Source organism: Ostrinia nubilalis, chromosome 29, assembly GCF_963855985.1.
Source record: "Ostrinia nubilalis chromosome 29, ilOstNubi1.1, whole genome shotgun sequence".
In the NCBI taxonomy this organism is placed as follows: domain Eukaryota; kingdom Metazoa; phylum Arthropoda; class Insecta; order Lepidoptera; family Crambidae; genus Ostrinia; species Ostrinia nubilalis.
In genome coordinates this window covers 6,885,734-6,913,073 of record NC_087116.1, presented here as the reverse complement: position 1 = coordinate 6,913,073, position 27,340 = coordinate 6,885,734, and the positions used below count along the sequence as shown (strand labels likewise).

General features: G+C 38.8%; 1 protein-coding gene and 1 long non-coding RNA gene across 2 annotated transcripts in view; one reads left to right on the top strand and one right to left on the bottom strand.

Moving 5' to 3' along the window:
- LOC135085809 (scavenger receptor class B member 1) overlaps positions 1-27,340 on the top strand; it is a 130,989-nt gene extending 103,649 nt beyond the window's left edge. Inside the window, exons 6-12 of the mRNA XM_063980617.1 lie at positions 6,875-7,081; positions 15,237-15,463; positions 17,206-17,363; positions 20,798-20,919; positions 21,775-21,900; positions 23,171-23,313; positions 24,612-27,340. Coding sequence (XP_063836687.1) covers positions 6,875-7,081; positions 15,237-15,463; positions 17,206-17,363; positions 20,798-20,919; positions 21,775-21,900; positions 23,171-23,313; positions 24,612-24,723 — 1,095 coding nt within the window. The 3' untranslated portion in view covers positions 24,724-27,340. The remainder of the gene's footprint in view (positions 1-6,874; positions 7,082-15,236; positions 15,464-17,205; positions 17,364-20,797; positions 20,920-21,774; positions 21,901-23,170; positions 23,314-24,611) is intronic.
- LOC135085811 (uncharacterized) lies at positions 8,023-9,676 on the bottom strand. The gene is made up of 3 exons (XR_010260218.1): positions 9,349-9,676; positions 8,725-8,893; positions 8,023-8,439 (listed from the first exon to the last, which is right to left on the bottom strand). It is a non-coding gene; the product is annotated as an uncharacterized LOC135085811 (long non-coding RNA).

Here is a 27,340-nt window from a genome sequence, read left to right as displayed (position 1 = left end):
CGTAATAACTTTTAAACTAAGCGGTATATCCTGATAAAATAAAAACAGTAATAATGCTAAATAACAAACGATACTAAAAAAATACATAAAATACACAAAAAATGCCAACAAATAATAAAAAATGATACTTTTTGAAAAAAAACTGCTTTTAAATTCGTGTTTTTTTGGTTATTTGATAAATTTCTCCAAAAAATGCCCCTATAACAGGTGGTTTTTATTACTTTGTATTATTCTCTATCGTATTATCTTTGTAAAACCAAAAATAGCATGTCTCTATCCCTATCACAACATTTGCTATGATTGTTTGAACAAAGGCCTGCCACAACATTATTCTCCGCTACAGGTAGAGACAATTTTAATTTTAACTAAAATGCTTATTTTACTTCGAAATCTTTTGTTTTTATTTGAAATCTAACTTGTCTTTATCAAAATTACAAATCTAGAGCCATTTTCAGTTTCGTTGTTAACGAAGCGTTGAATGGCGCGCCCGGAGAAGCTTAGTTCAAACGATCATTGCAAACGTTGTGATAGGGATAGAGACATGCGATTTTTGGTTTTACGAAGGTAATACGATAGAGAATAATACAAAGTAATAAAAATCACCGGTTATAGGGGCATTTTTTGGAGAAATTTATCAAATAACCAAAAAAACACGAATTTAAAAGCAGATTTTTTTCAAAAAGTATCATTTTTTATTATTTGTTGGCCTTTTTTGTGTATTTTATGTATTTTTTTAGTATCGCCTATCATTTAGCATTATTACTGTTTTTATTTTATCAGGATATATCGCTTAGTTTAAAAGTTATTACGTTTTCTTTACAATAAGTAATTGGAAGAAAAAAAATCTATAAAAAATTTTAAAAAAAAAAGAAAAAAGAAATTTGACCTCTTTTTTGTCGATAAAAATAGCTTTAGTTTAATTTATTTCATATGTACACTTTAACGTGACTCACACTGTATAGATCGTTTCATCCACGAAGACGCGCCCCGCCATTCTCCCGCTAATGTTAGAGTGTTATCGGTACACGAAAATTATCCATGTGTGCACACGCACACTACAATAATGACGCTCGGATTGCTCGAATCAAATTCCCTGCACCCTGCGCGACCGAGACCAAAAATAGGTGGGGCGCGTCTTCTTGGATGAAACGTTCTATAACATTGTTGTTATGGCGTCAGACTTAGTTAAGATGGTGGTAGCTAGCCAGGTGAACTATAAAATTAAGAATACCATTCAATTGACTCTAGCTAGGAATCAAATCCAGAACCAGTCCACTAGAAAGTGAATAACTGCTAGTTTTAAAAATATTTCACCACGCGAAGCCCAGTTTCACTTAACACAGTGTGATTTAGAAAATTGGCGATTAGCGGTTATTGTCGCTAATATGGTTAATGCGACCACGTATCGGCCATTTTGCTAAATGTGTGGTTAAAGTACACGCTAGAAGTAGGTTTTTGAGTTGTGGCCTTGATTTTTACTTTTTAGTTTTCGATGCAATGACAAGAAAATTTAATTACGAACGCGTGACGTCGCACGCAAAGTGCTACACTTTTAAGCACGCCTTGACGTCACAGGCTTCTTTAGAACTTTGGCGCGCTTTATCTCTTTCAATTTTCGTTAGTTTGAAAAAGTGAAAAATACGTGTCGAGTATTTTTTGATAAGGTAACCGACGAAATGCTTTTTTACCCAGGAAACATTCCTATTTCAATCCTCAGTCCCTCCCTACTTCCTTACAAAATCTGGCCAGAGTGGGGTAGTTCAAAATTAAATTTTTCCTTTGCCTCTGGTAAATTAGAGGGTCGTGCTCATGCAGTGGAGACTGATAATGGTGATTTTATTAAATTTATACGTTATTTTATTAAATAGTACAAGCTCTACAATTTTCTTCTCAGCACTGGCCCATTTATTGTCCCTAAGCAGTGGTAGAATTAATACTGGGGCGTGTAAAAGTGCTTTTTGAAAAGCCTTCATGCAAAAATAAAACGAGTTTTAATGAGTTTTGAGTTTTTTATAAAGCAGGTAGTTTACATTCATCTAATCATGATAGAAAAAGTACCTATGCCTAAGCATTTAGCTAAAAGAGTGGCATTTATTCCTGTTTTTTAATTAATACTGAATAAATCCTGAAAAGTACATTTGCAACCCTTAAATTCCCACTAACATACAAATACATCTTATTCTTTTCGAAAACGCCATGGCGTGAAAGTAGATACTTTCTCTTAATTGTTATGTAATACGCCGTGTGATATCCACACCGTGTTGAATATTCAAAAACGTACAGTCCATTTTTTAATACAGTAAAGTGACTTTTATTGTCAAAAAGATATAAATTAGGATGGCTCATTAGCTCATAAAGGTAGCAGGAAGGCGCTGGATGCAGGCCGCTACCAACCGGGCGATGTGGAAATCATTGGGGCCTATGTTCAGCAGTGGACGTTTTGTGGCTGAAATGATGATGATGATGACCCATTAGCCGTGTTATTCCGTATAAATACGACAGGATTACAGGACCACTCTTCCAGTGGATGTCGTAAGCGACTAAGGGACAAATATGCGAACATCAGGCCTCCCCAACCCGTCTGGCCAGCGTGGGGAGTGTAGGACAAATCCTCCATTTGCTGGTAAATTAGAGGGTCGTGCTCCTGCAGTGGAGACTAAATGACCTGATGATCATAAGACAAAAGAAGGTTGTTTTACGTTTGCGTGACGTTTCTAAGTTATGTGACATACCTATTTGACGCGATTCTGACGCGACGAGCCAAATAAGGAAACCAGTTTGGAATGTGTTTGGCGAAAATACATTAATTTATGTATTCCATACCATTTACATAGATATAGAAGTAATGTGTGGAAGAGACATAATTTCGTGGGTCTGTAAAGAAAAAAACTATGATTGTAGCTGTATTTTTCCTAAATAAGTGGTATTCTATGTAGGTACTGTAACTGTACCTATTAATAAAGAAATAAATTAGGCTTTGCAAGCGGTCAGAAATGATCTTCCTAAGTAGTATTTAATCCGCCATCTTGCAGTGGCGACCATATTGAAATTAAAAATTAAACACAATGAGTATTTCCCATTGTATTTTCACCAGAACTAAAGCTGTATGCAAAAAAGCTCAATCGGTCAGGAAGTGTGTCTAATTGCTTGCAAGATTTGATTTAAACATACGTAGGGTAAACCGACAGTCATTGGGCGCTGCCAATCATTGGACAAACGCCCTTTGAATGTCCATAAAATGAATGAATACTTATTCCTTCAAATACAAATTACAACTTAACGCCCTTTTAACTTCATCAGTCGGAATCTCTTAGTTGTTGAAATAGAAATCCTATTTTTAATTCAATAAATAACTGTCCAATAACTCCTTTAAGTGTCCAATGACTGGCAGTTTACCCTACCTACTTTTGCAAGTTAAATAAACGCTTGTGGGTATTTCTTCGGAGGCAAAATTTTCGATGTCTTTGGGTATAGTTCTGTAACCAACTAACAAAATGGCATGCAATATTTTTTTTCGTATAGCTTAGCTATAGCCCTATCTGGCGCAAATTACATTTTTGACATAATTTCTGTCTTTATACAAAATAAAAATATTTGAAGTGTGATTCTCTGATTCATATGGTGTGTCCGTTAGCCATTTTCCGGAACAAAATGGTTGATGTAGCATTTTCCTTTTGATATATCAATATAAATTAAAATTATTTCGAAAGCTAATGAGTTGTCCTTCTACAAAAAAAATGTGTCATAATTTTAATTAAGTTAGTTTGTTCGCAAAAAAATAAATAAGCAGTGTCCGGCATAAAATACTGATTCATATGGCGTGAGCTGTTCTTGACCATAACTGGTCAGGTTTTAGTCATGAGAGTCTGGTTTCTGGCGTGGAGGCAAGCCCATCTTGCAACGGATGAGCTAGAAGGCAGACGTGGAGCTGGTTGGCTTAGAACCCGGTGTGACGAAGGCAAATACTTGATTCATCTGTGCTTGGTTCAGGTGGCATGCTGATTACAATGCCTACTTTATAAAATTACATTATTGCATTAAAAATCTAATCTGTCTTTCTTGTGATGCTTTTGGGTTATATAATCATGTAGAAAAATGACAACACTGTAGTCTGTATGTATGACGAGTTTTGCTCGATTTTAGGCAAAAAACTGATTTATCTGTGCGTGATTCATATGGTCAGGGCCCTATATGAATCATAAAATAAATTAGTTTTTGGTCTTTCAAGCACCAAAAAAGGGTTTTTTAACTAAGAATGACATCCCAGACTGCATCTCACTTAAGACCAGGTGCGATTGCGGTCTTGTTATGAATAAAAAAAAACCTTATCATTTTTATGTTAATAATAATTTGTGTTTAAACAGTAAATAAGTAGTATATCCGTTAAGCTAGCAACCATAACACAAGCATATTCGTTGCTTATTTTGTAGCTAAATGGCGCTGTATGAAATTGCCCAACGATTTATTTACTTTTATTATTATTTCAGCTACACTTATGGCGTCCATAGCACATAATAATATACTGCTGAGCATAGGCCTCCAATGATTTCGAGATTAACTGATTGCCATTGCTACAACCTCTATAAGCTCATCTCACCTTCTTCACCTTGTAGGTGGACGTCTTAACAACAATAGCTTGGATAAGTGATACAGCTCAGTAGAGTCATCTAAAATACCTTAGTGCCATAAGATAAAGGTCTACATCCAGTGTGTGTTTATCAGTGATGACAAATTGTTCTGAAAAGCGGCCTCTCACTGTAGGCTTACGAACCACAAAGTTGCATAGTGTACTATGGAGTGGACTATGCTTGTTTTTTTATGCAATCGAATCTGTAATGAGGAGATCCGTAAACGATCTAAAGTCGCATGGTGGCATAGTCCGATGTTTTAGCAAGCTGAAGTGATAATGGGCAGGACACATAGTATACAGAAATGATTTCTGATGGGATAGCACGTTTCTGGAGTGGAAGCTACGTGCCGGAAAGCTCAATGTAGAACCTCCTCCCACAGGAAGGCGCAGGATGCAGGCCGCTACCAACCGGTCATTATGGAAATCATTGGGAGAGGCTTATGTTCAGTTGAAATGATTATGATGATGACAAAATATTATGGATGTATACTAAAGTTTCAAAATAATGTTTTTTCACGAATTATTGTGGAATCGTTGCATTTTTTTATAACAACAGATCATTGTTTTTGTTATAATAAGATTATTTTCTTAATTTAGAGCCAATTGTACATAAATATCATAAATTTTATTTCTGTTTTTGATTAATATGTAACAAATTCTGATTCATATGGGCACAAAATATTTGAACGTCGATATCTTGAAAACTACTTTACAAAAACGAGTCCCTTATCCAAATATATGTTATTGGGTGTACCTATTTTCATATGAGTCTATGTTACAAACCTAAAATTGAATTTGAAATTTGTCCATATGAATCAGCCGAAGAATGCGATTTCGAAGAAGTGCCCTTGTATAAAAGTGTTTTATACGTCCGTCACTTTACGACACGTTCACAAGGGCGCTGTTGTAGTTTTCTTACTAAATCTTTTGATGTCGATTCGAGTACGCAAACGATTTGAACTCGAAAGTTTTTCGTGCTAGCCGTACAGTACAGTCAGCGTCGAATAGTTCGCGACACCCAAAGTGGCCAAAAAGTCTATGTCCAAGACTACGTCTCATCCATTGATCACATATCTGTTGTCTTGTTCGTAACGGTCCGATATGATAATGCGTGTACCGCTATCAGAGCGTGGGTGGCGGTTCGAACCTCCGTTCGAGCGCGGTGGCAATAACTTATCATATATGCGGAAGTTTTCCTAATAAAGAAAATCTATGTATGTATAAAACGAAAGGTCACGAACTCTCAGAAACTACAAGTGCTAGCTCAGCTACCTCAAAATACGGGACTATTCCCACCTCTCGTTCCCACCACTGCAATCCTGTGTAGCCAGGATCTACAGCTTGACCGCTAATAAAAACCCAACCAGTGAAGGTCAAGTTTGTCCCGGGGGAAAGTTAAACTGTCATTGGACCCGCAATGAAATTAATCAGAAGAACATAGGAGGAGTTCGAAGTTAAGGTTCGACTTCCCTCCGTTGCAAAGCGGATGACAGATGGCAAACAAAGGTTTTATGAAAAAGATAATGCTACCTCAAAAGGAGAAATTGTGGCTATCGTCACAACTTTGAACTTTAAGATTATTTAAAGGAAGTCAGGTTATTTATACAGTTAACATTATGAGGTCAAAGTCCTCAGCAGTTAAGGTGAACATGTATTATTTCCTTACTCCTACCTCGTTTTCCCTTGACCGCACCTTGAATTTATATTGATGACATTCTCATTGGTAGTTTCTTAATTAAAAGACATTAATTATAACGGATTTGTTAAAGAATTAACATAAAATTTTGATTGGATGGAATGTGTGTTGTATGAGGATTTTTGTACACAATAAAGTTTGTTAGGAAATACATTGAAAATAGCTAGTTTTTGTGAATTGGTCAGTGGTTTCAATGTGAATGTTAAAGTTCTATAAGTGTTTAAGAAATTATAATGTGATATTGGAAAAATAAAAGATGATAATATAATAAGGTCTCTTTAAGATCCTATGGTTAGTCAGTTACCTTAATTATTTTCGCATAATGATCATGACATCAGTCACTCCCCGCGCAGACCTAGACATTTTTGTATCCAGTTACACACACACATACTCATCATCATTTCAGCCATAGGACATCTACTGCTGAACATGGCCTACCTCAATAATTTCCATAATGGCCGGTTGGTAGCGGCCTGCATCCAGCGCCTTCCTGCTACCTTTATGATGTCACCGGGACCCATGTTTTAATCCAGCCTTTTCATCCACAGAGCGCCACCTCCCAATCCAAGCACGCGGCGCGGTTCCTCCGCTTGGCCATGGCTTCCATCATGGACATCCTCAAGATCAAACCATTCGTGGAAGTATCAGTTGGTCAACTACTCTGGGGGTACGAAGATCCGCTCCTGAAGCTGGCCAAGGATGTGGTGCCGAAGGAACAAAAGCTGCCGTACGAGGAGTTTGGACTGTTCTATGGGGTGAGTAATCTTCAACATCTTAAGTCTTTTTTTACCTGACTGCGCCAGAAGGAGGGTTATGCTTTTCATATACATGACAAGGCAGGTCATAATCATCATTTCAGCTACAGGACGTCCACTGCTGAGCAATGATTTGATCTCCCCCCAATGATTTCTATACTGACCGATTAGCGGCCTGCGCCTTTCTGCTACCTTTATAAGGTCGTTGGTCTACCTTGTGGGTGGATGTTCACTCCAGAACCTTGCTGTCCCATCGGCCATCAGTTCTGCGTAATATGTGCCCTGCCCATTTAATTATTATATTAAACTCACGGTCTTTGGCTGGCCGAGCGACTCCCAAGTAGCATTTTACTCCATTTAAGAGTTCACATTTAGTTCCAATGTGTACTTAAAGCATTAGTACAGTTCACTCGTGATGTATAAGCTGTATTATTGCAATTAATTACACCTATACCTGTCTAAGGGACTTATAGGAGTGTAGACTAGTGTAGAGTTATACTTTTATACGATTGTTGGTGTTATAATACTCTAACAACTATCCTTTAGTCAGCCATCTGACTAAGAGCATTATAGGAGGGTAGAGATAAAGTTTGTCTATAAAGTCGTGACATAAAATGAGGGCGCTTTTTTTCTTCATGTAGCAACCCTATACAATTTGACCAAATGAGTTTGATACTAGGGCAATTTAGTTAAGGGTAGATTTTTCTATCCTTAGATATCTTTTGACTGATGAATAAACTTGTCATTTTGACATATTTTCCATACTGAAACTGTCAATGTGCCAATCTTATTCTTCAGTTAAAAGTTATCCGACGATTGAAAAATCAGCCCTTAACCAATTTAGACGACGATATTTTGTTTTTGTTTTTATACAGTAGGTACCTATGCTTATGAGAGGTTTTACCAAGCATTTTTGTTGAATCAGCATAATAAAAAACGCATTATACATAGTTAATAAGGACGTTTATTAATCACTTTCATCATCGGATTCCAAATTTTCGATGTTAAGAAAAGTTTCGTTGCCACTTTCATAAGCAGCGCTGTCATCATTCACATCATCATCTTCGCTGCTGTTATTATCGCCTAAGCAAAAATAACCAATTGTCTTGGTACAGGTCCATAAATATAATGGAAGGCTCATGAAGATTTGGTATTAGTTTTTCTTTAATCCACTTCGTGAAGTTATGCGCATTCATTTCTGAATGGTAGTCTTCCAAATTATTTCTGCCAGTGAATATGAGGAGGCAGTTTGGCACAAACCCCTTTTCGCTTCCAGCATGGACTATGATGTAACGCTTTCCTTTGAAAATGTCTTTTGTGATGCCTTTGATGTTTAGAGATTGCGAACATTTTGTGACCTGGTGGAAAAATAAATAGATTCTTGTTAGTGAAAATTTTATAAAATTATACATCTATACTCATATTATTAAGAAGAAAGATTTCATTGTTGGTTTGTTTGGATGGGGGTTTAAGGGTGTATAAGAGGGAGGGGGAGGGTGCAATTAAAATTATTTCATCATTACAATCTAAAAAAAACTGCTTTACATAGGCTATAATATTATATAGGTTACCTTGTATGAAGAATGAATATAGCTCACATCAAACAAAAAACATGCAAAAGATGAAAAATGTTATTTACCTACCTCTTTTTGTACCGTGTAAAAAATTATATTTTTTGGCGCAGAGAACAAATATTAAAATTATCCATTTCTTTCTTTGGTCGGCCTTGCCTGTGTTTCCCAGGAGTTCTAAATTTTCCATTATTCTGAAAACCTTCATTGACTATGCGCTTAACCGTACTCTCTGATTTTCCTGAAAAAAAAAAGTTCAAAGTTTAAAGGGATGGAAAGAATAACTACAATACCTAACTAATATTATTTATTGTTAAAGATTTACCAACAAGATATCATTTCACATGCATTTAAATAATAAGAGCTAAATCATAATCATAAAAAAATATTTCAACAAATTATTATTTTTGTAGACGGACAACTTGATGTGAAAGTGATGTCATACAGTTATCAATGGCCAAAGCGAACGGGTAATATAGATATGAAGCAATTAATTCAAATTCAAAATTCGTAGAAAACTTGACTGAATTAATATATCAAAAGAAATGGTCGTACTACAATATTACGTACTTACAATGAAAATTTAACCTAAAAATGTCCTATGTAAACAATGCCTGTTTTGGTCACCAAATCGCAAAATGCAGTAAATTTGTTACTTTAGGTAGATTATAAACAAGCAGTAATACGATTACGTACCCGTCAAAGATGCTGTTCGCCCATAAAAAACATCAAAATCCCACAAAATTTGACCAGCTTGGTACTCCGCGGAACATTGCTGGAAAACTTTAAAAATCACTTTCCGCGTGGCACTCCAATTTACTTTACTCATTGTTTATACTTTTCTTCGTAGCTGAGTAATAATTTACAGGAGATTAGTCAAACAATAAAAACCACAAAATGAAAATCGTTCCACAACTTGTTCTCGATGACAGCTGATGTACATATGTTTGGTGATCTTTGGTGTTGCCAGACACATGAATAATGTTAGTTCCTCAAACATTCATGTCACGACTTTATAGACAGACTGTACGGCAACCGCTGTTTAACGGCCTACTTGTACGATGTTATAGAGCTAGCATTTTAATAGAACACACGTGGTCATTTATAAAGCCAAAGGCTGTTATGTTTACTTGTTTTAGACTGTTATACAGCTAGTAGCTGTAGTAGGACTTGTTTGTGATAATTAAAATAACCTTTTTTTACTATCTGTACAAAAGTGTTTCAATGGTTCGCATGTACACTGTAGGCTGTTAAAAGGACTATATGTGTTGTCCATTAACATCAATAGCAGTTTATTTGTCCACAAGTACTACTCTTATTTGCTTTAAGCTGAACACGAATGTGAATGTGATATTCTATTACACATTTCCCCAAGCCTGTTTTTAGTTGTTCATGGTGGTTCTGTACATGATGCAGAGGAAAATATTATGCCTGAACCTGAAATTTCCCTTCAAAATATACCAGATATCAGAGTGTAATGATTGCAGTTCTAGTGATAGTGAATACCATTTTGATTTGGACAATTATTTAACCTTTCGCAAAAAAAAATAAGAACATGGGCTATTGAAAATCGTATTCCTCATTCCGCTTTGAATAAATTGTCAAGCATAATAAACGAATTTAAACCGGGAACACTACCGTCTGATGCTTTAGGTATTCATACTTGACTATTAGTACCTGGGCTAGGCGATTTAACGGACATTAATAATTTTTATTGCGGATCTCTAAAATTTCAGTATTTGAAAGAATTAAAGATACACAATTGACCTGAACTAGGTACATCTTAAAGCTGTACATATGTTCACATTAGAATAAAGGACAATGTTCGTTCTCCATACATTGTTCGCCTAAGAACCAACAATTTTGACATATTACTACCCGAAAGCGAAATAATACGATTCTGTGTGTAAGAACAATGATTCCTGATGGACACTTGCCATAAAATTAATGATTAAGAATATTAAATCACAGCGATTTTATAATATGTCGTTTATGACAACATGGCGTCTAATGTATTGTGTGAATGTATGAACACCGATTCGCGAAAAATGTTTTGTATTGTCGTCACGCCGAGTCGCAGCCAAATAGTATAAAATAATAGAACAAGTTTTAAAAATACAACTCGGCATTCCACTTTTATAATATGCCCACATGCCCACATATTGCACGTAAATAAACAACTTGAATCGTAGGTTGTTTCCACCCTTGTCATCTGACACATGAAATAAACTCCTATTGTATTATAGATATCGAAGCCGAATCGTATATAATAATAGAATGGGTTTTGGAGATCGCTCGGGGTTCCACTTTTATAAAATACCTACATATTGCATAAAAATAACACGAATCATGAGTTTTCTTTTCACCATTTACATCTGACACGAGATAACAAACTCCTATCTCCATGACTACCATCGTAGTCTATGCCAAAGACTACAATATTTTAAGCAAGAAGTTTCAAACCTTAGCGGCTACGGTAACCCCTGGGCCACATACATCATGATAACATTCGTTCGACACCGGAACGAAGTCTTGCGATTATGCAAAAAAGCATCGTATTCTAGTGCGGCTATATCACGTTCAACCGGGGTTTTAATTCGACTAAAGTCCTGACTAAAGACTGGAAGAAAATACGCCGCATTGTATGAGCACTTTGTGTTCGTTAAAGCGGCTTCAGATCTAGAGCCCACATAGTTTTCTTTCCAATAATATCCGCAAGTAGCGCTGCATGATCTTTACAGCAAAAACGGCAATAGTTATTAAGGTGCCAAAATTATATGATTACTTTAGCACGGTATTATACACGTTCGAAGATTTGTCATTTTCATTCATTTCATCATCATCATCATCATTTCAGCCACAGGACGTCCACTACTGAACATAGGCCTCCCCCGATAACTTCCACATCGCAAGGTTGGTAGCGGGCTGCATCCAGCGCCTTCCCGCTACCTTTATCAGGTCGTCGGTCCACCTTGTGGTGGGTTGACATTGCAGAATATGACTTTTGATAGGTTCATCATAGAATTCGGCGGGGATATCCTCACGGAGGAAGTTCGTAAAAGGGCGGAACAAGATCTTATAATAATGCAAGGCCGAAGCTGTTACGCGCGTGCTCCTACGTGTAATCCGGCGAGTATGCAATAAATAGTAATGTCTGGTAAATAGTGGTAATACGTATCGTTCGTTCGTTCGTTTCAGCCGAAAAGACGACCACTGCTGGACAAAGGCCTCCCCCAAAGATTTCCACGAAGACCGATCCTGCACCGCTCGCATACAGGCACCTCCCGCGACCTTCACCAGATCGTCGGTCCACCTAGTGGGAGGCCTGCCCACGCTACGTCTTGTAAACTCGTGGTCGCCACTCAAGAACTTTCCTGCCCCAGCGGCCATCAGCTGCATCTACGAGCTATGTGCCCCGCCCCGTCTATGTCTATATGCGCTACGATTACAGGGTATCATTTTGCATAGTCGCAAGACTTCACTCCGCTGCTGTCAAATCAATGTCGCATAATGTTATCGCAATGTGTGTGGTCCTTGGCCAAATCACAGAAGCCTATGCGAAGAAAGAGCACTTGAATGACAATGAAAATCAGGGTTACCATTTTATAAGATCTCCTCACTATTGAGGGTAACAAAGTAACATTAATAATCTAGCCATTAATTACATTTATTACCTATACGAGAAAGTAAAGCAACATGCGGTTTTATTTTAATTTGTAAAATATTTGTAACAGTTTGTTCCAAGTTTAGTTTTACAACAGTATTGCTGTTTCAGCTGTCACTGTGAAGCTTTGGGAAAATAAATAAATAGAAAAAATATTAACATAAATATTTATTTAAGTTTTTATGTTCATTATCATAATATTGCCAATTTAAGTTACACTGTGTGACAGTCTTTGACACTAAACAAACTCTTCAGCTTAATAATACCTACCTACAGGGCGTTTTTATAGTTACTCTTGCTGATGAAACAAGAAGGGTTGATTCTACTACTGAAATACAACTACTTTTCTTACAGGACCAATATCAAATTCTCAAAAAAATTCACATCCTCGTGATGGTGATAATTTCTATGGAGAGGTTCGGTCTCTTGGGATAAGTTATTCCATTTGAGCAGTAGAATTAATTCTTTTTATCCGATCACATATAAAAACAACACAAGTGTTTAGGAAAACTTCTTCTTTGGTATGGTATCACTACGGAGTTATAATGTCGGCAACTCTGTATCACTGACTTGTAACTTTCAAACAGTATGAATAATAAGGGCACCACATTGGTTTTCTTTCTGAAAAAAGGCTTTCACTTTTAGTACTAACCCTTTAGCACTATTTCATTGAAATAAAAATACAATAAACGCACAGAAGACTGAAATTGAGTCAACTGACGTGACATTTATAATTTGTTGACATTATGAGAGTTTGACAAGACTAGGGATTGAAAAAGTTTTAATTGAAAAAGTAAAATGACAATTTATTAAAACGATTCACAAGGATATAATCGATTAAAAATATTTATAAAATGTTCTGATACTTGCCTGTAGCGATTATCCAATCCTGGTTTCTACTGAAAAACTACCTCGTGGCAAGATTTTAATAAAATAATAAAATCTTTATCTTCTCCTTCACAATCTATAAAAGTTCATTTGGTCTATTATTATACATGTGCTATGAATGAGGGTTTTCGCGATTGAAAAATCCGCGAGATGGCAATACGTAGACGCGAGGTCCAAATGCTGCATGATTGGTGGATATCTGTCAATGTCATGTCAAAAATAACCAATCATGCAGCATTTGGACCTCACGTCTACGTATTGCCATCTGGCGGATTTTTCAATCGCGAAAACCCTCATTGGCATAGATTATGAGAGACTGGCAACTATACTAGGTTGATATATTATGTTTCTCACACTTCAACTGGCATTGGATTCAACATCGGATTCTGACACTTTTACAGTTATGATACCATGAATATCAGTTTATGGTCCTAATTATTTTTATTTTATTTACGACCTTCGACCAGTTGGACACTTTAGATAGCTTCTTGTAATAGTGTCAATATCTTTTTAGCTTTTAACGCAAATCTAGTCTTCAAAGCAGTTTAATCGATTTATTGTATTTTCAAAATCGATATTTTATTGTCTATGATGGCCGCAGGAACATCACTATACATGGACTCCCAGCAATAAAGTACGGTAATGCCTCGTACAGATTTTATCGGCAAAAATTATGGAACTTGATAGGTTTTAGACCATGCCACGCACCAAAACGTCCGGAAGTTGTAATAGTATTATAGAATAAACGTTAAAAGACTTATTTATTTAATTTTTCAATGCTTAAGTGTCCATTAGAATGAAAGGGTGCTTAATGTATTAAAAAAAATAGAAAATAATTATGATGGGTTAATGTTTTTGGGCGGTTTTTAGGCGGTTTCTGACAATGTCCTTTATAGACATTAGCGCTGTAGTGGTACAAATGTGGAACTTCATATAGATAACAGCATTCTAACAGAACACATGTGAACCTAATATACGCTCACCGCATTAAATTGGAGTTATAACAGTTCACATAGCCGTATTTCATTTCCACCATTTTGTTCTACATAACCTAAAATATTTACCAAATAAATCTCCAAAATTAATGCAGATTTATCACAAAATTCGCAGATAGAGCGATTGAGTTTTGGTTTCATGTTATAATTAATTACCGTAATATAATTATAATGCCAATCCAATATCAAAAACTGAAAATTGTAGATTTCCTCTCAGCCAGTTTTAAATATTTTAAAATGAATATCGCGTTTTTACAGAGGCACGTAAATATTTTAGCTGTAAATATGTATACATTTCACGATAAAGTTGCATTCCCAATGGCATTAACATTATTAAGTATTTAAAACCCGTGTTATTATTTGCATAAATGATTATCCGCCCGAGTTGTTTCCCTCTTGGCACTCACGTACAAATACCAAACTAATATTAAAATGTGGAAATAATTTAAGACACACGTGAACTTTAGGTAGCATTGGAGTACTTTTGTCGGACTTTATAACTTTGAAAGCTGTGCATTTAGCCACTTGTTACTCTTTATTGTCCTCACGTACGTTGTATGGTTCACACTGCGTCCCATATAGTGCCGTAAGTCAGCCTTAAGTACGATGTTACTACTTAAACTGCTATTATAATGCTATTATACTGCTAATGTACAGCCATAGTGAACTTAAAGCTGTCTAATTTGTGCCCAAACTGGTTCTATAAAAGCATTATAGCAAGCTATACAGCTCGTATACAGCTGACATACACAGCTTGTGGAGTACATGTGAACGACTATTGAACTCTTAAATGGAGTAAAATGTTACTTGGGCTGCTCTTACCATTCTGAGCTACTTAGACTTTGGGTAAAAACGACGAAATTTTCAAATGTAATACGCTGCGTTATTTCATCAATGCTAGGTAGGTAGTAGGTAGAGTTGCTAACTACTAAAAACCAAAAAAGGCTCTAAAGATCTGCACCATAAACGTAACTCGAGACTTTAATCCAACCAATTTATTTCCAACTTTAAACAACTCATTCGCGTATCCCTTCCAGAAAAACGGCACCTCCTCAGATGTGGTCACGATGTTCACTGGCGCCGAAAGCATGAGCCGCTACGGTATCTTCGAGAAGTACAACACACGGGATCGGCTCCAACACTGGACTACAGACCAATGCAACAGCATCGCCGGGTCAGATGGGTCGATATTCCCGCCGCATATCACCAGGAATGATACGCTGAACGTGTATGATAAGGATCTGTGCAGGCTGCTGCCTCTCAAGTGAGTGATCTTCTATTCCCATCATCCGTTCGTTTCAGCTGAAAGACGTTTACTGCTGGACAAAGGTTTTCCCCCAAGGATTTCCACAACCGGTCCTGCGCCGCTCGCATCCAGGCACCTCCCGCGATCTTCACCAGATCGTCGTTCCATCTAATGGGAGATCTGCCCACGCTACGTCTTCCGGCTCGTGGTCGCCACTCAAGAACTTTCCTGCCCCAGCGGCCATCAGCTCTATACGAGCTCTGTCCCCGCCCACTGCCACTTGATTTTAGCGATTCTGCGGGCTATGTCAGTTTAACATAACTGACAAAAGAAATATATATGTACAAGTTTAGAATTATATTGTTCACATCGCAAATAGTTCGTTGTAGTCGCTTCTAAATTAGGTGTTAACAGATAAATCACTGTAGACCATCATTGATCCGACCCTGACACCTCTACAGTCAACACATCAATTGCATTCTGCACCACTGCATCCGCTGCGGTGACAAATCGCGCAATCGTGCGCAGATTGTGAGTGACAGCTCGTTTGTGGGAATTATCTTACCTAAGTCTGTAGCCATAACAATGTTAAAGGTCTAAACGGGACTATTCCCTCCTCTCGTTCCCACCGCTGTAACTCCTGTGTAGCCAGGATCTACTGCTTGACCGCCAATAACCCAACCAGTGAAGGTCAAGTTTGTCCCGGGGTTTTGTGTTAAAGGTAACATCGAACTGCTCATATTATGTTCTTCTGATTAATTTCGTTGCGGGTCCAATGGCAGTTTAACTTTCTCTCGAGACAAACTTGACCCTCACTGGTTGGGTTATTGGCGGTCAAGCTGTAGATCCTGGCTACACAGGAGTTGCAGCGGTGGGAACGAGAGGTGGAAATAGTCCCGTAACAAACCCTAGGGATCTGTGAACTTAGGAACTACATCAGTGTATTCTGCGTAAACATTAATAATTCTAGTTAAACGACATATTGACTCACGACGCAACAGTTGTGTAAGAGTTACACCATTGTGCCGTGTGAAGTCATTGTTTGCTTCGGGGTATTCGGTAGTGTTGTGTGGTTATCGATACTTTAACTATCGATAGACGCATTCCACGTTCTATTGTCAGTCCCTAAGAAAAGTATTCGTGACAGTTTTGACTTGGAAATTGTTCGCGCTGTCTCTTTTTAACGGACTTCAAAAAGGAGGAGGTTCTCAATTCGGTTGGTATTTTTTTAAACGTTCTTCGCTCCGTGAAGCGATCACGATATTAAATCTATCGCGAATGTTAGTTTGTCTAGAGGCTTTTCTTTTTTATTTCTGTAAGTAGGCTTTAAAAAAAACTTTTTTTTATTTATTTCTGTACCTTATGTAAGCTTTTTTTCCAAACATTCGAGGTAAGTATCGATGATATTTTTATCAAGTCTTTATAGATTTACTCTGGGTAGAGTACAACACTAGTATTCTATTAAACGATGTCGTGGCTTACGCGCGACGTTTCTTATGAATCAACATGGTTTTAACGCGGCTCCGCTTGCCTTATTTATCATATTTGCTAACTGAATTGATTCTACTATGTTAGAGTTAGATATACAATGTTAGAGTTGTCAAAGAATTGTAAATTTACATAGCTTAAATGTCGTGTTGTTATATTTTTTACTTTCATTTACATGTATTTACTTGGGTTTATTGATAAAATAAAAAAATAAATGTCCTTAAAGCATCCCAAAGATTAGCTGCCAATACAATTTCTCTCTCTCTTACCAGGTACCTCCGCGACGTGGAGTCCTCAGCAGGAGTGGAGGGCTACCGGTTCACTCCGCCCGAGGACGTGTTCGCGGCTGATGAACACAACCGCTGCTACTGCCCCGCCGGCCCGCCCTGCGCTCCCAGCGGGCTGTTTAACGTGTCGCTGTGTCAATACGGTAGGATATAAAGCCATATAAGTCACCATAACAACACACACAAATCATAACATCCACGCGCTCCCGTACATTTACTACACTGCACTCGCACACGTTTAGTTGACTACGCTCGGGTGCGTTTACTAGGCTACGCTCGTGCGCTCTTAGTAGACAAGACTCGCTGTCACTGCCGCTCCAGTGGCAGTTACGAAAGACCATATAACAACCGCTGCTACTGCTCCGCCGGCCCGCCCTGCGCACCCAGCGGGCTGTTTAATGTGTCTCTGTGTCAATACGGTAAGTTATACAGCACTAAAGAACATCCCTACACTCATATTACACACCTATAAAAACACACTACGCTCGCGCGCACTTTGTATACTACGCTAGTGCGCGCTTAGCTGACTACGCTCGCGCGCGCTTACTACACTACGCTCCCGCGCGCTTAATACACTCGCTCGCGCGCGCTTTTAGACTACACTCGCGCGCTTAAGACACAACGCTCGTGCGCGTTTATCAGTCTTCGGCGGGAGTGGAGGGCTACCGGTTCACTCCGCCTGAGGATGTGTTCGCGGCTGATGAACACAACCGCTGCTACTGCCCCGCCGGCCCGCCCTGCGCTCCCAGCGGGCTGTTTAACGTGTCGCTGTGTCAATACGGTGCGTCATATTACATCCCTACACTCATGTTACACACAGAACACACACACATCATGCGTATACTACACTACGCTCGTGCGCGCTTACTCCACTACGCTCGCGCGCGGTTAATACACTACGCTTATGCGCGCTTAGTAGACAAGACTCGCTGCTACTGCCCCGCCGGCCCGCCCTGCGCTCCCAGCGGGATGTTTAATGTGTCGCTGTGTCAATACGGTAAGTCATATTACATCCCTACACTCATGTTATACACAGAACACACACACATCATGCGTATACTCATAGCTGGGCACCGTTAATCAAATAGTTAACTTCGTTAATCGTTAAACCGTTAATAAAAAAATTAACTTCGTTAAACGTTAAAACGTTACATTTAGCAAGATTTTACGCAAGTTAAAGTTAATCGTTAATCCGTTAACACATTATAATAAAACGAGAAAAATAATTGTATGTAAGGTTCAAATAATTTCGAAAGCTTGTATCGAGCATGGAATTTATAGCTCTTTTTAGCCAGACAGTTTTGACAGTTCCAACTCCTTGCCAGGCAGTTTTTTTTAGGATAGCTGCCAAAGCCACGATGACCCAAACTTCATAATGAACCAACATTCTAACCTATATTGGGAGCATACGCTGACAAACTTTTAGCTTTTATAAAATTACGTTGGTCTGGCGTTCACCAGCTCTTAGTCTATTCTATAGTATCTCAATCTCAGAGCCTTGGTTCAATTACAATACAATTTAGCACCAATGTGCTCGAAAAGACAAAACCAACAAACCCAAATTCGATGCGATTCCGCCGTTTCATTTAGGAGTTCCTATGGCCGCCTCCTGACACCATCATTAGACCAGCTCAATGGTACCACAATATTGCATTTTTATCGTACTTACATAAGTAGGTATACCAAATTTCAACTCAATCGGTTGAGGAGAACACTGGTCTTAAATTCAGTTGCAAGATTTGTCCCACACATACTAACAAGTGAAGTTATAAGCTTGTAAATAAATAAAAAATAGTATTTATTATATCGTTTCTTTCTGGTTACAAAAACTGTTGTTGGGTTCTGGAAGTTCTGGAAGCCCGAACGTACTTGTCAGAACGCGTTTTTCTAGTGTTTTTCAGCGTGCCTGCTGTATCTTTTTGGTAAATAGTAGGTACTGGATTAACGATTAACGGACTTAAGATAATTTAACGGAAGTTAACGAGTCCGTTAACATTTTTTAAAGTTAACTTAAAAGTTAATCCGTTAATAGAAATATTAACTTCGTTAATTAACGATTAACGGATTAACGAGTTAATGCCCAGCTATGCGTATACTACACTACGCTCGTGCGCGTTTACTACACTACGCTCGCTCGCACGCTCGTGCGCGCTTACTCCACTACGCTCGCGCGCGCTTAATACACTACGCTCGCGCGCGCTTTTAGACTACGCTTGCGCGCTCTTCCAAGACTACGCTAGCGCGCGCTTAGCAGTCTTCAGCTGGAGTGGAGGGCTACCGTTTCACTCCGCCCGAGGACGTGTTCGCGGCTGATGAACACAACCGCTGCTACTGCCCCGCCGGCCCGCCCTGCGCTCCCAGCGGGCTGTTTAACGTGTCGCTGTGTCAATACGGTACGTCATATTTCATCCCTACAACCACCAAATGACATCCCTATACTCACATCACACACCCTCAAAAACATACTTACACACAGGAAATACACATACACCAGGACTTACACATTACATGCGCTCGCGTGCTTTTACTACACTTCGCTCGTGCGCGCTCAGTAGACGAGACTCGCTGTGTCACTGCCGCTTCAGTGGCAGTTACGGATGGAAGCTGACCCCAAGCCCACGCAGGCACACTATTACACACGCGTACTAACTAGGTTTGGCTGCGTCAGTAGGTAAGACGAGCCACACTTATAGCATCCAATACATACACTGCCGCCCCAGTAGCAGATACGAAAGACCACATACAAGTTCACACAACCGCTGCTACCGCCCCGCCGGCCCGCCCTGCGCTCCCAGCGGGCTATTTAACGTGTCGCTGTGTCAATACGGTGAGTTAAGTCACCTTAACAACGCTCAAAAATCATAAGTACATACTTACAGGAACTACACATACACGTACGCGTTGTGCTACACTACGCTCATACGCGCTTACTACACTACGCTCGTGCGCGCTTAATAGACTGCGCTCGTGCGCGTTTACTAGACGAAACTCGCTGCCACTGCCGCTCCATTGGCATTTACGAAAAACATGATTGTTATACGAAATAGCTTTATTTGTAAAGCGCCATCTGTGATTTCACACGCTAAACCAAAATATATTTGTGCTGTCTTGGACATGCGAGTTCACATATTGAAGCCATAGATGGCACTATTATGACCTGTCGATAAAGTGATTTCACAAAGACTGGATGGGACCATAAGCGAATGGGACAGATTTTTAATTCGTGACGAAATGCGAATGGGACGGTCTGCGTCAAACCCGGTAAAGTTTGGCAATCGTATCTCTCTAAACACTCGACATTGGCAAAACCAGTGTGCTCCAAATTCGCACCATTGAAGCCATTAAAGCCCGGTCCGTGAGCACGTAGAATTTGGTCCAATGACCCCAAGCTACCCATCCTTATCGCTCGCGTGTAATAATATTGCTGTTGCGACTGTGCGATGGGCACCCGCAGTGAGTGTGCGAGTGGACCAGGCTTTAGACAGAATAATAATAATAAAGCAACATAACCCCCCAACAACTTTAACAATGTTTTTCTTGAGTTTTCTCCCCTACAATAATAGCAATATCGTTTCAGACTCCCCCATCATGCTGTCGTTCCCTCACTTCTATCTCGCGGACCCGAGCCTTCTAGACGCGGTGGAAGGGATCTCCCCACCAGTGGCCGAAGACCACAGACTGTTCATTGACGTGCAACCGGTGAGTAAACCTTTCGTTGGTTTTCCTTTCAGCCAGACATTTAGCCGACTGATGGGGCAGCAAGGTTCTGGAATGGAGGCCACGTACCAATCGATCAACATGGAAAACATTGGGGGAGGCCTATGTTCATCAATGAACAATGGACGTCCTATCTTATGGCTGAAATGATGATGATGATGATGAAGGTATCGGATTGTCCGACTCGAGCCCCGCTGCCGCTTGACTGGTTTTACCACAGTTATTTGGCTTAGAGGGGTTAACATAATTATCAGTAATTTGTAAACATTCTTTAAAAAGTGCGAACATCCGTCCAGTGGCGTAACTATATCATCGGAGCCCCGTGGCACTTTTTAGGGTTTTTTTTATTCAGGGGGCCCGGGACCATCGCCCTGAAGCAACGCGAGGAAGATTTTGCCAGCTCCGCCACCCTATAGTTATGCCACTGCATCCGTCCTCTCTAAAAGTCATTAATTTTCATCAAATAGGCGCTTTTTTAAAAGTGCTTAATGCTTACACTCGACCCAGTATTAGTTTAACCTCTATAAGCGTTGGCCAAATCCTCTCTTCTGGTTCTGGAGTTCTGGAGTGTAGGCCACGTACCACCGGAAAGCTAAACGTAGGACCGACGACCTCATAAAGGTAGCGGGTGGCGCTGGATGCAGGCCGCTACCAACCGGCCGTTGTGGAAATCATTGGGGGAGGACTATGTTCAGCAGTGGACGTCCTGTGGCTGAAATGATGATGATAATGAAATCTTCCCTTTGCTTGCAAATTAGAGATGTCGTGCTCCTGCAGTGGAGAATAAATGACCTGATGATGAAAATAACTAATGCTTATTCCTTCTTTTCTCCACAGGAGATGGGCATAGCAATGCGAGCGCGCGCCCGTATACAGATCAACCTGGCCGTCTCGCAGGTGGTGGATATTAAGCAGGTCGCCAACTTCCCTGATATCGTCTTCCCTATACTGTGGTTTGAGGAGGTGAGTTTGTCTTCTGTTTTGTTCTTCTTTTACAGATACTGTTGTTTTGTTTGTCATCTTCTTCTAAATTTATATAACTCAAAGGTGACTGATTGACTGACTGACTGACTGACATAGTGATCTATCAACGCACAGGACAGGATCTATCACGGATCGGGCTGAAATTTGGCATGCAGATAGATGTTATGACGTAGGCATCCGCTAAGAAAGGATTTCACGAAACTCCGCCCCTAAGGGGGTAAAACAGGATCCACGCGTACGAAGTCGCGGACGGCCGCTAGTTTTCTATAAGTTTGAAACAGGTCTTCAAATTATACGATATCGTGTACCCCATATTATGGTTTTTATATTGAGGGGACACAATAAAACCATCGATTGATGCAACGATGATCTTCCAAAAAGACTCGAAAATTGTTCTAATAAATATTCGTTAAAACTGATTTTTATGGACAGTAACATTGGGAAAAAACTGCCCGAATAATCATCATAACTGAATTGGGTCAAAAATAGACTGGTGGTAAAATTGAAATCCAAGGAAACAGAAAGGAAAGGAAAGGTGACTAATTCCACCGCCACCCATGGTTCTTCTTGCCTCACGTACCTACGAACCGAATCTCGGGAGAACACGCGGGTACTTGCTCTGGGCTTCTTTCCCCAGGGGCTTTGCTTGACTGCCTACAATTTCTTTGTAAAGATTAATCGTAATTTTTTATTGCACAAATGACTAATAGTCCCGTTAGCCCCTCGTACTAATCTAAATATGCTTGCTTGTGTCTCGAGTGAGCTCACCACGATAGTCGAGCGGCGGCGTCGACCGAACCCGCGTTCCCCGGATCACGAGGCGGCCAGTCCGACCCCTTCACCGTTCGGCTATCGTGGCTTCAAATTTCTCTGATCCATGTCCCTTCTCATAGTTAATTCTCCCCCATCTGGGGCTTGACACCACAAAAACGGTACCAGAGTAAATACAAATGAGTAGGTCATCTTCATAGAAAACGCACGGGCGCGGTTTGTATGTGAGCGAGCCAACACGTATGCGGTGCGCACGCACACACTGACAAAATTTAGCGGGGAGCCAGTCGTGGTTGCGCCGAATTGTGTCAGTGTGTGCGTGCGCGCCGCATACGTATTGGCGCGCTCACATACAAACCGCGCTCGGTGCGTTTCTATAAAGATGACCTACTCATTTGTATTTACTCTGACCGTACTTCGCGTCGGGCTGCTAACGTTGATAACCAGTGACTAAAGAAAAATGTTCATCTACCTACAGGGCATCGACGAGCTTCCCGAGCAAGTGTCATCGCTACTGCGGCTGGCGACGCGAGCGCCACCTATCGCGCGCGCCGCGCTCGCGTGGGGACTTTCCGCACTAGGCGCACTGCTTATACTGTTGGCAGTCACCTGCCTCATACGGTGAGTAGTTTGTTAGTTTGCCGGCCAACAGATTACGCTAGCAGATATAATAGACATGTTGACACCACAGTCAATTGACGTACTTTTTAAAACTGTCAAAACGAAACTCTCCCATAGATTTTGTATGGCACTCCAAGCAAGTGACGTCACTATTTTGTCAACCCAATTAAACTACTTTTTTCAGTTACAATTCGAACAAAAATCGAAATTTACAGGTAATTTAAAATAAATTAGGTTTTTAAGACCAGAATGAAGAGTCTTTTTAAAACAGTTGTGGTTTCGAATTATTGGGGTATGGTGTCAAACTGTCTATTTCGTCCAATAACCCCAAGCTACCTATCCTTATCACTCGCACATAATTATATTGCTGTCGCGACTGTGCGACGGGCGGCCGCAGTGAGTGTGCGAGCGCGACAGCAATATAATAACACACGAGCGATAAGGATGGGTAGCTTGAGGTCATTGGACGATATTCCATCTACTCGGCGACCGGACTTTAGTTACAGTGCGTCATACGGTAGATGGCGTTAGTAGTTCAAGATAGTTTAGTCTAGACAATTGATAGCGTTAAAGACAACAGTGCGCACTCGCGTTGGGTTTGTCTGCGCTCAGAGCGCTGCTTATATTGCTGGCGGTCACCTGCCTCATACGGTGAGTAAGATCATCATCATCATCATCATTTCAGCCATAGGACGTCCACTGCTGAACATAGGCCTCCCCCAATGATTTCCACATCGCACGGTTGGTAGCGGCCTGCATCCAGCGCCTCCCCGCTACCTTTATGAGGTCGTCGGTCGGTGAGTAGATAGTTAGCAGCTAGATCAAGATTCTGGCAATAGATGGCGCTAGAGTTGCAACAAGTAGTTCCATGTATCTGGTGAAGGCTTGTTATGACGAGTTCGAGATCCTGAACAACAGATGGCGTTAGTACTTATAGCTAGCGTCACCTGCGTCATATAGTAAGTTTAGTTCGCTAAGTTGGCTAACAGATGGCATTATTAGATAGTTTACGATTTTGTCAAATAGATAGTTATTAAATCTCATGTTGAATCAATCGCGGTTCGGATTAACATAGAACTTTTTCGAAATAAAGTCATCAGTAGGGAACAATAAACTAGTAAACTACACTAAATAGGTCAAAATCAAATTCAAAATTTCTTTATTTGCATAGACTATTTAAATAGTATTAAAAATCGTCAAATTAAAGAAAAGACTAATGTCTCATAATAAATTACATGTCTCATAATCTTTTTACCCTACATATTAGATTTTAACTCATAATATTATTTGCTCCTCAGATCATCCCACCGGCAAAGCACCCTCCGATTGGAGGGGCACGCGGTGGCCAAGCCTCCCCCGGCCAAGGCTCCTTCCAAGGACAACGGCTACGAGCTCAACAGCAGGCGGTAACGGCCCGGGGTTCCTTACACCCCGGGGTCCCATACGTCTCTGGACAGGGTGACTTCACAAAAATACTGCAAAGATTGGGTCATTGTCAGGTCGTTTAGACTCCACTGCAGGAGCGCGACCCTCTAATTTACCAGAGAAAATATTGGAATCATCATAAATAGTCTCCATTGCAGGAGTATAAATTTACCAGCAAATGGAGGATTTGACTCTCTGGTGGGAGAGGCCTGATGTTAAAAAAATTGGGTAATTTTTGCAAAATTATATTAGGATTCTTGCATTGTATTGAGTGTCTAAAATAAAATATTAGGCGCATAAAAGTACTAGCGGGAATCTTCAAGTGCCAAAACAGGATCGAAAGCCTTTTTGAAGTCGCTCAAACCGTTTTAGCGTTTCTAGAGACCATTTGAAACTGTCTTAAGACTTTCAACAATAGAATCTCATTGCGATAGTTGTTTATACAAATTCTTGTCCGAATCTCTTCAATTATTTGAATTTTGGATATAGGGAGAAATAATGGGCTCAGAGTAGTGCCTTGTAGGACTCCTGAGAACTGTGGCCAGCTGTGTTTATAAATTGATCATCACAACATTATTATAATTATTAATTTAATTATTAATAACTGCAGAAGTCTTGAGACAGACAAAGCAAGTTAGACACATTTTATTATACATATTGTAAATTGAATACAACAAAAATAGGGTGAACAACACGATTTTTGACTGTAACATTTTTTTAGTTTTTCTTCATCTATTTCGTGATCAGAAAATTGGTTGTTCACCGTATTTTTTATTCCTAAAAATCGGGAAAAAGTTACTTTTCGAGTGGTGATATAATTTTCATCACTAGAAGACTCACTTTTTTGTTTAATTTAATAAAAATGTAACGAATATTACGATAAATATAGGCTTTTAGATTTAAGCCTCCGTTCCGGCGAATGAAAAAAATATTAGCAAAATGATTTTTTGGCATTTTTTTTATAATTTTATTTTTACTCTGTTTAATAGTGTACCACCTCATAATGTTGCTATTTTTATGCTTAAGTCTTACATTTGTGATAGTCCTATCATATTTTTTATTTCCATTATTGAAAATGTCAAATATAAAATATTTGAACAAATTACTATTAATTTTGTAAATTGACTTGTATAATTTTTTTTGAGAAAAATTAGGGATTTTTTTAAAATGATTATTATTATTCGTTAGTTGTGACTGTTTATTTTTAATACTGTAAATACAAATTATTTTTAATCTATTTTCTTTGGGCTTCGGGATGCCATTACGGTTGCTGTAAGTGACGAATGTATTAAATGAAACTTATTTTTTATTTTTACCGATAGCTGCTAGTCTTACATGGGTCCGTCCTTAGGTATATTAGGATTTTAACACTTTTTTATAACTATTTTCATAGAATAAAATCTACCGAGGCGAGGTTTCTATATAATAATCTACTCTATTAACAAAATGTTGGTGGAAATGAATACATTTTCATGTGAAATTCGCTAAAATATTAAGCGAAGTGATTATATAAACAGATAAATGTGGCAAATGTCTATAAAATTCTCTATTTTTGTAGATTTATATACCTACATTTATAGTGCTTTTCACAAAATAAATATTGTGGTTTAAAAAAATATAGGTATTTTTAAAACACTAGCGCCACTGTCAAGAACTTTTTGTGAAAAAGACTGAGCTATTTCCATAGATTAAAAATAGACAAATGTCCAAGTTCCACGGCCTGTTGTTTTTTTATATTATTCGAGGCATTAAACAAATTAATATGTTTTTATAATCCAATTTTTAAATTGAATCAAGAAGATTAAAATTGCTCTCTTACTGTCTCTCATTCCTATTAAAATGTATGTTTTATTGTAAAATGGCAATTTTAACGTATTTCTTTTTTATTTTGTCATGCATTTGTTCAACATATAAAACAACAGGCCAAAAATTTACAGTAAAATTTTGATGTATGTATGGTTTATAATAAATGAATGTATTTTAGATAATTTCTCCAATAACCGGTGCTAGGTTTGTCTTTATACTGTCTTCGCATTCCAATTCTTTGTCTTCCAAGCGCAATGTAAATAAATGTAGAAGAATCTAGATCAATTTGAGATGGTTATAAGGTTTTGGTGGGAATATAAAGGTCAATTACCCTTATTTATACCACGACAACATTAATAACCAGTTATAATAAGGAACATGTATCATTCCATTGGAAAAAGGCTTTTAAAAAAATCAGAAATGCAAAATTAATAATAATGACATAACATTAATTTATTTTAAAAATATTATTATATTTTATTTGTGCAATTTTAAAATGTGCTACTACAAAGCCGCCTATATACATAATTTATTTTGACAGCTGAAGACAGTAGCGCCATCTCTTGGTACGATCAATGAACTAACTAGCGCCATCTATCGGTCGAAAGGCTCACTGCATTTATTGTGCATTGCGGTGATAGTACTTAAATATAATTATTGTAAACAATATCAACGAATTATTGAGATTCTTGTATATTAGTGCAGTTACTTGCTCAAATTGATAATATTGCATCACGAGTTATGTATGTGGACCATTGTTTTGTAAATGTAAATAAATAAAGGTGTAAGTTATGTA